Here is a 14,761-nt window from a genome sequence, read left to right as displayed (position 1 = left end):
TGTGCCTATGGTGTAGGCCAGCAGCTGCTGCTCCAATTTGCCCCCTCACCTGGGATCTTCCATATGTTGCAGGTGCGCCCCTACAAAGAAAAGAAAAAGAAATTTTTCTCTAGGTTAAAATGTGGGAAACCATTTAAGTTCCACGTTACAGCCTTTGCTGATATGGGCTTCCAGAGTTATATTAAGCCTGGTTTCAGTGTTTCTGATTTAAAAAGTACTAGTCAAAGCGTGCAGCCTTTTAAAAACGTACTTATAGGATGAAAGTCATGTGCATTTCTAGACGGAGACCAAGCTGCTGCTCTGGCTCCTTTGCCAACACTGTGATGTTGTGATCTTTGATGCATTGTTCTGTGGAGGTTTGGGCGTCTGAAACCTGACAAGTGTGAAGATCTCCTTCCTACCCTGAAATCCATTAAGGGGACCAGATGGTGCTTTAAGTATGGACACAGTTGCAAACCAGAGCTTTTCTTGTAGGTAACCCTGCTTATTTTCTGAATTTGCTGTTTCTCAGGTCTTATTCACGTCGGCGATGAACTTAGGGAAGTGAATGGGATACCTGTGGAGGATAAAAGGCCCGAGGAAATAATTCAGATTTTGGTAAGCTGATAACTTCCTTAAAAATTGCCATGAAGGAATTCCTTGGTGACCTAGCTGTTAAGGATCCAGCATTGACACTGCAGTGGCTCCGGTCACTGCTGTGGCATAGGTTTGATCCCTGGCCCAGGAACATATACATGCTGCAGGTATCCCCCCCCCGCACCCCAACACATTGCAGTGAAAATGAAGTTGAACCGCTGTATTTCAGATTTAGTTATGAACACAGGATTTGGATTTAGTAGTCCAAGCTTTGGACCCCAGCTCCATGGCTTAATCTGCTATGTCTTTGGAAAAATACCTTAATCTTTTAATTACCTCCCTGTTTGCATTTACAGCATGAGAATAAGAATTGGTAGGTCTTTCACTGGAGCCTTGTGAGGATTAAATGGGGTAATGTAGGTAAAGTGTGGGCCGGTCCCAGATTAGGTGCTTGAGGAGTTCCCGTTGTGGCTCAGTGGTTAACGAATCTGACTAGGAACCATGAGGTTGCGGGTTCAATCCCTGGTCTTGCTCAGTGGGTTAAGGATCCGGCGTTGCCGTGAGCTGTGGTGTAGGTCGCAGACGTGGCTCAGATCCTGAGTTGCTGTGGCTCTGGCGTAGGCTGGTGGCTACAGCTCCGATTGGACCCCTAGCCTGGGAACCTCCGTATGTTGTGGGAGTGGTCCCCCAAAATGGCAAAAAGACAAAAAAAAAACCCCAAAAACCAAATTAGGTACTTGATAGACGGCACCTTCTCTGCTCTATGGTGATGCATTCATCTCCGGAGGCTGTGCTTCCTACGTATAAAATGGTGAAATGAACTAAGATGGCTTGCGAATCTGAAATGCAGTGAAATTATTATAGGCCTTTGCAGTATTAATTCTCGAGTTCATGTGTAAGACTGTCCCTGTTGCATATGAAAACATTATTGACCTAAACAGTTTCATATCTCAAAACAGACCTCTGTATATATAAACATTGAGTACATGATTAAGATGGCATTTTAATTTTTGTTTCTTTTTAGGGCCACATCTACGGCATATGACGTTACCAGGGTTGGGGTTGAATTGGAGCTGCCGCTGAGGCCTGTGCCACAGCCTGTGGCAACACTGGATCCTTAACCTATTGAGTGAGGCTAGGGATCAAACCCACATCCTCACGGAGACTATGTCAGGTTCTTAACCCATTGAGCCACAAGAGGCACTCCTCAGATGGCATCTTAAATTGGTGTGAAAGCAAGGTAATCATTTCATAAGTGGCATGATATTGATTATTCAGTTAGCAAAAAATAGTCCTTATTGTACAACTCGCACAAAAATAAACCCCCCAATTAAGTTTTTCAAAAATCATAAAAGGTAGAGAAAGATGTTTTTAACCTTGATTTCATATTCCCGTAGAAAAATAACTCGTGTGACTACAAGAATTGAAACTTTTCTGCAGAAAAATGCTGTACATAAAATCTTAAAGACAAATGAGATTATAGGCAAAATTTTTCAACTTCTAGGACTGAAGGCACATGTTTTAATATAGAGAGAGAGTTCGTAAAGAACATTAAGGAAACAATTGCAGAAACATCAGCAAAGCATTTGCACAGACAGTTTACAAAAGAAAACATGACATCCGAAAAATACTGGCTTGGAGGTTCTTTAAAAGCTTAATAGTGCCTAGAGTTAGCCAGATTATAAGGAAATAGATATGTTTATATGCTTTGGTTGGTAGGATAAATACTAGAACCTTTTGAGGTGACCATCTGAAACAGCCATTTTTAATGTGTGTACCTCTTAATCAAGAAATTCAACTGCTGCAAATTAACCCTAAGGAAGTAATTGGGCAAATGTGTATAAATATGTAGAAATTATCAAGAAGGTTACATTGATGGACTAAATTGCTCGTCCATGTGATGGATTACTATGAAGCATTCACAATAGCAGATAGACCTGCATGACTTAATAATAATAATTCTTGTAATTGCTTCCACTGATGAGCCCTTAATGATCCCCGTCTAAGGGCTGTACATGCATTAAAACACACACACAGGATTTCCTGTTGTGGTTCAGCAGGTTAAGAACCTGACACAGTGTTCACAGAGGATGTGGGTTCGATCCCTGGCCTCGCTCAGTGGGTTAAGGATCCAGCGTTGCTGCAAGTTGCAGTGTAGGTCACAGATGTGACTCAGATCCAGTATTGCTGGGGCTGTGACTTAGGCTTCAGGTGCAGCTCCGATTTGACCCCTAGCCCGGGAACTTGCCACAGGTGCAGCCGTTGCAAAGAAAAAAAAACAACACACATGCACACACATGAACTAGAAGAATGGGAAGGGGTTATAGAGAAGGCTTTGCTTTCCTTCTACCTATGCAAGTTAGTGTTTTATGCATTCTTAATAAGATTTGTGAGTTACTTCTCTGATAAGCAGTAACAATGATGTTAACATTTTGGAGTCACTCCTTTCTAAAATTCTGATGCTGATACCATTCAGCCCCCATTTTTCGAGATTCTGGGCTATACTGGGGCTGCTTTCCCAGGCTGGCTGAAGCTGACTCTAGTTTTTCCCACCTTGGCATTCAGCAACTTTGTGCCAGTAACTGGCTGAAATTGGCTGTGATGGGAGTATTCACACCATGGAAACTGGTGAACAATACCAACAGGGGCTTTTTAGCAGAATGGAGTCCCCCCCACCCCACCCCGTTTACCAGCACCTGATAGTGAGCCCACCTGTTTCCCACTCCCCCTTCCTTGCATCCTTCCCTCCATCTCTGCTTGTCTCTCCATCTTCTTCTTTTTTTCCAGCTCTCATTCCTCTTAAATATTTGTTATATATTTATTGCTTCACAGAGCTTACAATTTAAGGGGATTACAGACCCTAAGAAATAATTGTGTGAATAATAATAGAAATATGTTTATGACAAATGCTGAAAAGAAAGAGAATGACCTAAGAATGTTGTTAAAGGAAGACCTCCTCTCTTTAAAAAAAAAATTTTTTTTTAAATTGGAGTGGAGTTGATTTACAATGTTATATTAGTTTCAGGTGTACAGCAAAATGATTCAGTTATACATATATAGATATCCATTCTTTTTCAGATTCTTTTCCCATATAGATTATTATAAGATAGTGACTATAGTTTTCCTGTACACTAGGACCTTGTTAGGAAACGCTGCTCGTTTTTATTTTTTATTTTTTTATTTTATTTTTTTTTGCTTTTTAGTGCTGTCCCGTAACATATGGAAGTTCCCAGGCTAGGGGTCAGATCAGAGCTGCAGCTGCCAGCTTACACCACAGCAACAGCAATTCGGGGTCTGAGCTGTGACCACAACCTACATCACAGCAGTGCTGGATCCGTAACCCACTGAGCAAGGCCAGGGATCGAACCTGCATCCTCCTGGGTATTCGTTGGGTTCATTACCACTGAGCCACAGCGGGAACTCCCCGGAAGACCTACTCTTGTCTGAGGTAGTCCTTGAAGAATTATGGGTCTCGTTGGTTGGTTTGATTAATTGAGAACAGACCATTTTTTTCACCCTTTAATTATTCTACTCCGTTTGGTACTTGACTCACTAACCAGGATATAATAATAGAGATGGGTGTCCTTCATATTTTTTTCTGATGAGCGTTGCAACTCATTGAACCGTGTATTTAGAACCACATCACTGGCCATTATAGGTATTTTGTCGCAGAAAAGGTGGTTGCTTAATTGTCACAGTCTGAACCTTGCACACGATCTTTGCTCTTTCGATATAACACTGCCTGGGTCAGGGACCGTGCCCATATTCTGAGTCTGTTTTGAAATCACTCAGCACCGAGGGTAACACACTCATCGGCATTTTTAAAGTGCACGGGAGGTAAAGCGGGCTTAGTGGCTCATGTTTTTTAACTTACTTAACAAACTTTGGCGCTTTCTCACGTTACAGGAATTTCTACAAAAATAGTTTCCTCGGTTTGTTCTAAGAGTAGAAACCCTGAGCTTGGAAATTTTCAGAACCATTTCGCTTTTACCTATTTTGCCTTCTTTCTCCTTGGCTCTCCAAGTTTTCTCATAACTCTTTGTCCCCACTGCCATCAGGCCCAGTCTCAGGGAGCAATTACATTTAAGATTATACCCAGCATCAAAGAGGAGACACCGGCTAAGGAAGGCAAGGTAATTATTCCTTAAAAAACTTTTTTTTTTTTTTTTTGCGGGGGGGGGGGGGGGGGGGGGGGGGGGGGCTAATGTTTTTTTCATTTAATACATATCCTCTTTGTCACAACAAGCTTATTTTAATACTCTCTTACAAAAAATTTTCTCCCCTTTATTGTATAATGATTTTTGTTTTTTCCTACATCGGAGTTAGAAGAATGTTGGCCGTTTCACATTGATTTTTCCTATTTCTTCCTCTTCCATGGAACTTTCTTCCAGATGTTTCTCAAAGCCCTCTTTGACTATGACCCCTATGAGGATAAAGCCATCCCATGTAAGGAAGCTGGGCTTTCTTTCAAAAGGGGAGAGATCCTTCAGATTATGAGCCAAGATGATGCAACGTGGTGGCAGGCGAAGCATGAAGGTGACGCCAACCCTAGGGCCGGCCTGATCCCCTCCAAACACTTCCAGGAAAGGTGAGCAGACGGCTCCGGAGAGCGGCCTCGATTCAGCTGACCTTTTGTTCTCTGCAGAATCTCATCCCAGCACAGCTGAGATAAAATAAGCACTAAAACCTTGCCTGAGAATCCCTTTTCCCTCAGGTTTGGATTTCTGTTTTGTCTAACTAAGTATGAACAGTGACCAAAAATAATAGGACAGTACCAGGTCATGTTCGTTTTTTTCTTATGAAGCAAATGGAAAATAGCACATTAATATCTGAAACTGTAATTTTTTTTTTTTTTTTTTTGCTTTTTAGGGCCACACCCACAGCATATAGAAGCTCCCAGGCTAGGGGTCCAGTTGGAGCTGCAGCTGCTGAGCTACACTATAGCCACAGCAATGCAGGATCTGAGCTGCATCTGTGACCTACAGCGCAGCTCCTGGCAACCCTGGCTCCTTAACCCACTGAGCAAGGCCAGGAATTGAACCCACATCCTCCTGGATACTAGTTGGGTTCGTTACCCACTGAGCTACAACGGGAACTCCTAAAACTGTATTGATTGAGAGATGGGAAAAAAAAAAAAGAATGATTTCGAAATGGGGAGAATGTCTAAAAAATCAAGAGGATTTATTTCTTAATTCGAGTGGATTGCATTGTATTCATTTTTTTCCTCCAACGTACCATATTTTTCCTTGAGGCTTTTAATTTTCTGGCCTTATGTTAATCTTGGATCTGTACTGAAAATTGATAGGTGTATTGACCTCTTTTCCCCCAGGAGACTGGCTCTGAGACGACCGGAAATCTTAGTCCAGCCCGTGAAGGTTCCCAACAGAAAATCATGTAAGTTTGTTCATCAAGAACGTGGAGTAACTAACTCTTGCTATTGACCTTTGACCTCCCCCCTTACCCCTTGCTTTTCAAGTCCACACCAAGGCATATGGAAGTTCCCAGGGTAGGGGTGGAATCAGAGCTGCAGCTGCTGGCCCACACCATAGCCACAGCAATGCCAGATCCAAGGCAAATCTGCGCACCACACCAAAGCTCATGGCAATGCCAGGTCCTTAATCCACTGAGCGAGGCCAGGTATCGAACCCATCCTCATGGATGCTAGTTCGGTTCACTACCACTGAGCCACAAGGGCAACTCCTGATCTTTGAGTATTTTCCTTTTTTTTGTCTTTTTTTTTTTTTTTAGGGCTGCCCCCGTGGCATATGGAGGTTCCCAGGCCAGGGATGAAATCAGAGTTTAAGCTGCCAGTCTCCTCTACAGCCGCAGCAACTTGGGATCTGAGCCGAGTCTGTGACCTACACCACAGCTCACCGCAACACTGGCTCCTTAACCCACTGAGCAAGGCCAGGGATCGAACCCACATCCTCATGGATGCTAAGCGGGTTTGATAACTTCTGAGCCATGATGGGAATTCCCTGATCTTTGACTATCAAAGGAGGTGTTTGTGGTAGAAGGACAGGTCCTCTCACCTGAGAGCTTTTTGATCATCATGTCACAAGAACCAATCACTGGAAAATTCGTGATAGGTCCATATGCCACCAGTTCGGCCCTAAAATGCAGAAAAAAAAAAAAGAAAGAAAGAAAGAAAAGAAATTCATGATGGGAATAGTAAAGGGGACCCTTTTTTTTTATTACTCAAATGAATTTATCACATCTGTAGTTGTATAGTGATCATAACAATCTGATTTCACAGGATTCCCATCCCACAGCCCAAGCACATTAATGTGAATCCTTTTTGAAGAAAGAGGTGTTTGGGGTTGTTTATAATAAACCCCTGACTCACTCTTAAGAAGAAAATGAATAACTACTTCTCTGATTTCTGAATTTAGGTATTTTATAATGTAACCTAAAATGCAGCTCTTTTATGTCTTGGAAGCCAGGAGGTCTGGGTAAGATATTTCTTGGTAAAGTTTAGGGGGAAAAAAAAAATCCATCACTTTCTTGGGCACAATTGTTCCTGTTCTACTTTGTTCCTTATTTTTCTAGACATTGCTATAATGCTGACCTTCAACCTATCCTGCTGGAGTTATCACCAGTCTAGGTTAAAAGAAAACCAGAGTCAGAAAAGCAATGATGCAGAGCTAATGGGAAAGGACTGGGGAGGGGGCCAGTTTTCTTTCAACCTACCAGTCTCTTAGTCTCTCTTTGGTCCCCATCCCATAAATTCCCTCCTTTATCTTCTTTGTTTCACGGTTCTAGGTTGGTTGGTTGGTTGGTTTTGCCTTCAGGGCTGGACTCACAGCATATGGAGCTTCCCAGGCTAGGGTTCCAGTCAGAGCTGCAGGTGCCAGCCTCCGCCACAGCCACAGCACCATCATATCAGAGCCACATCTTCAACCTACACCAAAGCTCATGGCAACGCTGGATCCTTAACCCACCGAGCAAGGCCGGGGATGGAACCTGCAACCTCCTGGTTCCTAGTTGGCTTCGTTACCACTGCACCACGACGGGAACTCCCAGGTTCTAGGTATTTTAAGAGTCAAAAAAAGAAAGCCCTTGGTTTTCAGCATAGAAACCGTACATTCAGAGGTGAAGTGAGCAAGTAAATGGTCTGGAATTTTACACTAACATCTGTTTTTAGCATCGTTGCAGTTTTTTTTCACATCTCCTGTTATTTCTGTCGGTTTGTAGAAGCATATAGCTCAAGAATTATGTTATAAGGGAGCCAAATACAGTCAAGTATAAATCTCACCAATAAGTGAATAAATACTATAGGTGGAGCCCTGATCCCAAAGCCCGCTTGTTCTTGCTCTGTTGGGTCTGGGCAGAAGGAAAAAAAAACACTTGTCCTAGAATGCCACACGTACTGTGACATCAGAAAACTTCAGGCTTAACGAGAATGTGGCGTTGTTCTTACGTGGGAGGAATTTTCACGGGCAGCTCATCTCTGGGAAAGGCGCTCTGAGGCTTCTTCTACCCAAATTGCTCTGTGAGAGAAGTTTGAAGTTGGGTGCCTGTGGGATAAAATGTGTGTACCTTGAGAATGAAAATCAATGTGATTCTTTGCAAAGTCTGAATCCAGACTCGCATGTGCTATACTCTTAGGCAACTTAGGAATGTGCAATTGGTTATAATTATGAATTTTCACTTACTTAAAAATTTTCATTAACTTTTTATAAAAGCACTGTGCAAAGTAGAGAGAAAGTCTTTTACATAGCTTTCCCCAAACTGGTTTCAGTGGGAGCTCCTGTTGTGGCCCAGTGGGTAGCAAATTTGAGTAGTATCCATGAGGGTGCAGGTTTGATCCCTGGCCCCACCTCTGGATTAAGGATCCAGCATTGCCATGAGCTGTGGTATAGGTCCCAGACTTGGCTCAGATCCCTCATTGCTCTGCCTGTGGTGTAGGCCAGCAGCTACAGCTCCCATTCGGCCCCTAGCCTGGGAACTGCCATATGCCACAGGCGCAGCCGTTAAAAAAACAAACAAGCTGGAGTTCCCATTGTGGCGCAGTGGTTAACGAATCCGACTAGGAACCATGAGGTTGCGGGTTCGGTCCCTGCCCTTGCTCAGTGGGTTAACGATCTGGTGTTGCCGTGAGCTGTGGTGTAGGTTGCAGAGTGCGGCTCGGATCCCGCGTTGCTGTGGCTCTGGCGTAGGCCGGTGGCTACAGCTCCGATTCAACCCCTAGCCTGGGAACCTCCATATGCCGCGGGAGCGGCCCAAGAAATAGCAACAACAACAACAAAACAAACAAACAAACAAAAAGACAAAAAAACAAACAAACAAGCAAACTGGTTTTAGTGTGAATGTGAGTGTGTGTAAGCATTTGTTTTTTTAAAATTTTTTTTCAGTTAAAGTATAGTTGATTTACAATGTTGTGCCACTTTCTGCTGTACAGCAAAGTGACCGAGTTATACCTACATACATATATATATATATATTCATATTCCTTTTCTTGTGTTATCTTCCATCATGTTCTTTCACAAGAGATTGTATCTAGTTCCCTGTGCTGTACAGGCATGTAAGCATTAATTAATGTCAGCATTAATTGTAATGGAAGCTGTTTGTCTTTGGATTTACATAATATCTTTCATATGTTAACACTCCAGTATTTGAGCCCGAGGAATAATCACTCCAGCACTTGTCTTTATGGAACATGGGCCTCTTTTTATCCATCCTTCCTTTTCTTTTCTCTCCCTTTTTTTTAACCTAGATTTTGAGTCACCGAGAGATGCATTGTTTGTTTGTATATGCCAATGTTCTTTATTTTTTAAATAAAAGTAAATCTGGCCAGTATTATCCAAATTAAATCACTAGCATGTAGTAACTATAGCCTTGCCCAGAGAGACCGTATATTTCTGGGAAAACTAAAGAGACAGCCAGTGTCTTTATTCTCAAAGAATTGAAAGTCCACTTGAAATTTCTTTGAATGTTGTCTCGTAAACCCCTGAACTCAAAAGTGATGCAGAAGTCATTGCACTGGAGCTGAACACTTTTAAAAGCATTTAAAAGCACTTTGTTTTGTAACCTGTGTATTTGAAAGTGATTTTTTTTTTTATGTAACTAAATCTTATAAAGGCCATCTGCCTCAATACTTGGACTTCAGCCTTCGGTGCTTGAATTTTTGGAATAGGACTTTCATGTTATCATACTCTTTGCTGAATTATAGGCTAATGCTATGAAGAAAAACAGAAAGTTGATATCAAGTCTTTTTGCATTTTATTTTATTGAATAAAGTCTGTTATATATATTTTATGATCTGTTAACCTATTTGATTACATTGAATAAGTCAAGAAAAATTTCTGGTTTAATGTTAAAATTTCTAAAAAAAAAAAAAAAGATAATTCTATCAAGTAGGTGTTTATAGATTTCTGCAAAAATACTTGTGTCAATAAAAATTTTCTGCCCTAAATTTTACAAGTGCACTTAAAACCCTGGCAAGATTTAATTTGGATAATTCTGTCCAGATTTATTTATTTATTTATTTATTTGTCTTTTTGCCTTTTCTAGGGCCACTCCCACGGCATATGGAGGTTCCCAGGCTAGGGGTCAAATCGGAACTGTAGCCGCCAGCCTATGCCAGAGCCGCACAGCAACGCGGGATTCCGAGCTGTGTCTGCAACCTACACCACAGCTCATGACAATGGCAACGTCGGATCCTTAACCCACTGATCAAGGCCAGGAATCGAACCTGCATCCTCATGGGTTCCTAGTTGGATTTGTTAACCACTGAGCCATAACGGGAACGCCCAGATTTATTTTTATTGATTTTCCCGTTGTGGCCCAGAAGGTAGTGAACCCCACTAGCATCCATGAGGATGTGGGTTTGATCCTTGGCCTTGCTCAGTGGGTTAAGGATCTGGAGTGGCCATGAGCTGTGGTGTAGGTCACAGATGCAGCTTGGATCTGGTGAATCTGTGGCTGTGGCGTAGGCCTGCAGCTATAGCTCCAATTCAACCCCTAGCCTGGGAACTGCCATATGCTACAGGTGCAGCCCTAAAAAAAGACCAAAAATAAATAAATAAATAAATAAATAAAACTAGCATCCTTATCCAAAATTCCAAGTGTGGGTGGTTTCATCCTTCGGATTTTCATCCTGGAGATGCTTGGTTATTTCCCCTCCTTAAGAGTCCTGGCATATCTAATACATATCCCAAAATTTGGCTCCTCAAAGTAATTTGCTTCTTACATGGTCCTAAAAGTGAAAACATTCCTGAATTTTAGAAGTTTGACATAGGAACTCATCTCCTTCTCTTTCCCCTCCCTTCTCCTCTTTTCTGGAAGGATAGCTTCTCCAACAGAGAAATTTTTTTTTTTTTTTGGTCTTTTTAGGGCTGCACCCGTGGCATATGGAAGTTCCCAGGCTAGAGGTGGAAGTGGAGCTGCAGCTGCGGGCTGCATCCATGGCCTATAGCACAGCTCACGCCAACGCCAGATCCTTAACCCTCTGAGCGAGGCCAGGGATCAAACCTGCATCCTCCTGGATACCAGCTAGGTTTGTTACTGCTGAGCCACCATGGGAACTCCCCCCCAGAGAAATTTATAGTAGGAATTCCCTGGTAGTCTAGCAGTTAAAGGGCCTGGTGTGGTCCCTGCTGTGGCTCAGGTTGCTGCCGTGGCATGGGTTTGATCCCTGGCCCCGGGATTTCTGCACGCCATGGGTGTGGCAAAAAAAAAAAAAAAAATTTATAATAGAACTATAGAATTTTGCCTTTCCTTCCTCCCTCCTTCATCTAATGCTAGGTTCTCACATAATGTGTGTATGTTAGAAATACTGACAAAGAGCAGACCTAGAAGTCTGACAGGTTTTCTTTGCTGTGAGCAACATACGGATTGTTACCAGAAAGACACAGGGCAAGTGTTTTAAGAATGAGTAAGAGCGTATCTTGTGTCTCAGGTAGCACGTAAGGGTAGCTGTCATGACAGGCACTTGGCAGCTTGCAATTCTTGAGTCGATATAATTTAAAGTGCTCTGTGATTTTCTGCCAAAAGTTTGTTTTTATAGTTCAGTTGCATATGTAAAGCCAAATGATATCATGTAACCTTTAAACAGAAATACGAATTTCTTTGATTACTTGAAATATTGTTTGTACCCTGTCTGTTGAAACATAAGTATATGTTAGGAATTGGCTTCCTAATAGTATAAACATTTAACTTCAGTAGGATGTAATTTATATTTAAATTGAGTCTGTGTTGTATTCAGAAAAGGCTTTTATATGCATACTGTGCATTTTGCAGTAGATATTCAAGTATGATTTTATTTACAGTGCTTGGTTTCCTTTTTTTAGTTATTAAAGTATCAATACCCAAACATTTCTAATACTGCTGATTGAATAATATTAATTAAAATTTTTTGGAATTCCTGCTGCGGCACAGTGGGTGAAGACCCTGACTGCAGAGGTGCAGGTTCGATGCCCAGTCTTACAGTACAGTGGATTAAAGGATCCAGCATTGCCCCAGCCGTGGTATAGGTCGAAGCTGTGGCTCAGATTCAGTCCTGGCCTGGGAACTTCCATATGCCGCTAGTGCGGCCATTAAAAATTTGCTTTTACAAAATAGCTCTTATAGAATTCTAGCAAGAAAAAAGCCAAAAATCTACAATTTATCGACCTTTTAAAGTTTAGAAGGTAAAGACACAAAAGATTTCAGAATTTGTTTTAATCAATTTTCATCGTTATCATGTGTGTAGAAAAAGAAACTATTTAACTCTAACCAAAGGGTGTCTATTCAAACAGGCTGTCACCAAGTTCATGTAAAGACAAGTATTTTTTTGTGGATGGAAAAATCACAATCTACCAACAACAGAATTTAAACATTGAGGAAATGAGTGAATTCATTCCACATGGTAACAATATTCTGGAAGGCCAAATGCTTGAGAATACACACACACACACACACACATATTATATATATATATATATTTACAGGTTGTTGTAATACTGCTTTCCAAGTTGAGTACATTCTTTCCTCCTGGCATCTTTTTTGTTTTTTGTCTTCTTTGTCTTTTTAGGGCCACACCCACAGCATATGGAAGTTCCCAGGCTAGGGGTTGAATTAGAGCCACAGCAATGCAGGATCCGAGCCACGTCTGCCATCTACACCCCAGCTCAAGGCAACGCCAGATCTTTAACCCACTGAGGAAGGCCAGGGATCGAACTCATGTCCTCGTGGATGCTGGTCAGGTTCGTTAATCACTGAGCCATGAGCGGAACTCCCTTCCTGGCATCTTAAATAATGTTTTGTGGTCACAAAGAAATTTAATTCAGAACCTAAAAACTAGATTGCTTATGCTCTTAAATTTGTGGATCTAAAACTTTGTGGGACATTTTCCTAATATTTCTGGGGTCATGTGTCATAGGCTGGAAGTATTTTTTTTCCCTCTAACAGTTACTGATTTTTGGGAAATGCCAAACCTCAAAGCTTGTGTAGAAAGACATTAGATGAATGAAGTTGTAAATTGCACCTCAGATTATGACTGGAGATGGTTGAGGTGAAGGCCTCGCTCATTGTTTTTGCTTATTATTCATCTCCGTAAACTGTGTTCTCATTACCTATGTAAAGATAACCCTGCCAGGGTGTGTGCTTTTGGCTTTTCCATGTGAGAGGCTCTAAGCCGTACTCTCTCTTGGTTTCATCCTGGAGACTCAACATCATGCAGGTAAGAAAAAGTTGATCCACAGTTAGAGGTCTGATCTGTGGTTTTTGATTACACAGCCTTTTAGAGGAAGTTGTGGGGTTGGGATTAAGGGGGGCCTGAGAAAGAAGTTTCTTTTTTTTTTTTTTTGTCTTTTTGCCATTTCTGGGGCCGCTCCCGTTGCATGTGGAGGTTCCCAGGCTAAGGGTCGAATCGGAGCTGTAGCCACCGGCCTGTGCCAGAGCCACAGCAACACGGGATCTGAGCCTCGTCTGTGACCCACACCACAGCTCACGGCAATGCTGGATCCTTAACCCACTGAGCAAAACCAGGGATTGAACCCGCAACCTCACGGTTCCTGGTCGGATTCACTAACCACTGAGACACGACGGGAACTCCAGGAAGAAGTGTCTAGAGTGGGGACCTAACATTGCCCCTGAGAATATCATATGGTTGCTCTGCTTGTCCAGAGCAGCGGACGTGTCCCACTCAGGGTGCCTTCCAGCTGCCCAGGCAAGTTCCTCCTGTGCTTCTGTGCAAAGCTTAGCAGCTGCTCTTATGTGTGCCCTCACGATCCATCTTCCTAGGACAGCATGTCTCGCTCTGTGACTTGGCCTCTGCTCTGTGCTTTTGACAATGATGGCATCCCACATGGCAGTGTCTGAAGACACAGAGTCTCTTGCTGTGGCTGGGAGAGGAGACGGCCCCTCCTGGGCCTCCTGGCAGGGAGACACCCCGCAGAGGATGGAGTAGCCGGGGAGGGCAGGAGGCTGGGGCTGAGAAGGTGGAGGGAACTAGATGGGAAACTTGGAAGAAATGGGTTATTTCCTTGCGCCTCTCCCCCTGACTTGCATTTTCTAGTTCGAGGTAGGGATTAAAAATGACTTGGGGGAATTCCCTGTGTGGCTCAGCAGTAATGAACCTGAGTGGTGTCCGTGAGGGTGCAGGTTTGATCCCTGGCCCCACTCAGGGGGTTAAGGATCCGGCTCTGCTGTGAGCTGCAGTGTAAGTCACAGACCAGGCTTGGATCCCTTGTGGCTGTGGCTGTGGTGTAGGCTGGAAGTTGCAGCTCCAGTTTGCCCTCTAGCCTGGGCACCTTCATATGCCGTAAGTATGGTCCTAAAAAGACCAAAAAAAAAAGTGATTTTTGGTGCAATAGGATAGTGTAGGAATTCAAACCTCGGGCTCTGGGGCTCTGGAGCCAGACTGCATGGGTCTACACCCCAGCCTGGGCACTTCCCAGGGCCACATTTCCCTCTATTTCTCATTCTCCTGTCTGTAAAATGGGAATAATGCTACTGGCCACATAGAGTTGTGGAAGAATTAAATAAATTTATGCATTTCATGTGTGTTAAGGGGCGCCTTACCAAAATAGGAGTCGAGTAACTTATCCCAGTTCTTTTCTGAGATCTGCCTTTTGCATATTTTTCCTCTTTGTTCAAACTTGCTAAGCCTGAGGAAATCTATTCCTTTGTTTCTCCTTCTAGATTTGTATTAAGCATGATACTTGCTATTGGATATTTACGTGTGGGTCGTGTCATGCAAAAA

General features: G+C 42.7%; 1 protein-coding gene across 2 annotated transcripts in view; it reads left to right on the top strand.

Moving 5' to 3' along the window:
• MPP7 (MAGUK p55 scaffold protein 7) overlaps nucleotides 1–14,761 on the top strand; it is a 270,754-nt gene that overhangs the window by 190,511 nt on the left and 65,482 nt on the right. For both annotated transcript variants that reach the window (XM_047755185.1, XM_047755186.1), the window contains exons 8-11: nucleotides 512–597; nucleotides 4,635–4,709; nucleotides 4,968–5,164; nucleotides 5,906–5,970. In XM_047755185.1, the coding sequence (XP_047611141.1) occupies nucleotides 512–597; nucleotides 4,635–4,709; nucleotides 4,968–5,164; nucleotides 5,906–5,970 (423 nt within the window). The remainder of the gene's footprint in view (nucleotides 1–511; nucleotides 598–4,634; nucleotides 4,710–4,967; nucleotides 5,165–5,905; nucleotides 5,971–14,761) is intronic.

The sequence above is a fragment of the Phacochoerus africanus genome, chromosome 12, assembly GCF_016906955.1.
Source record: "Phacochoerus africanus isolate WHEZ1 chromosome 12, ROS_Pafr_v1, whole genome shotgun sequence".
NCBI lineage: Eukaryota > Metazoa > Chordata > Mammalia > Artiodactyla > Suidae > Phacochoerus > Phacochoerus africanus.
Note: the sequence above shows the minus strand (reverse complement) of the source record. Positions and strands in the feature narration are given on the sequence as shown.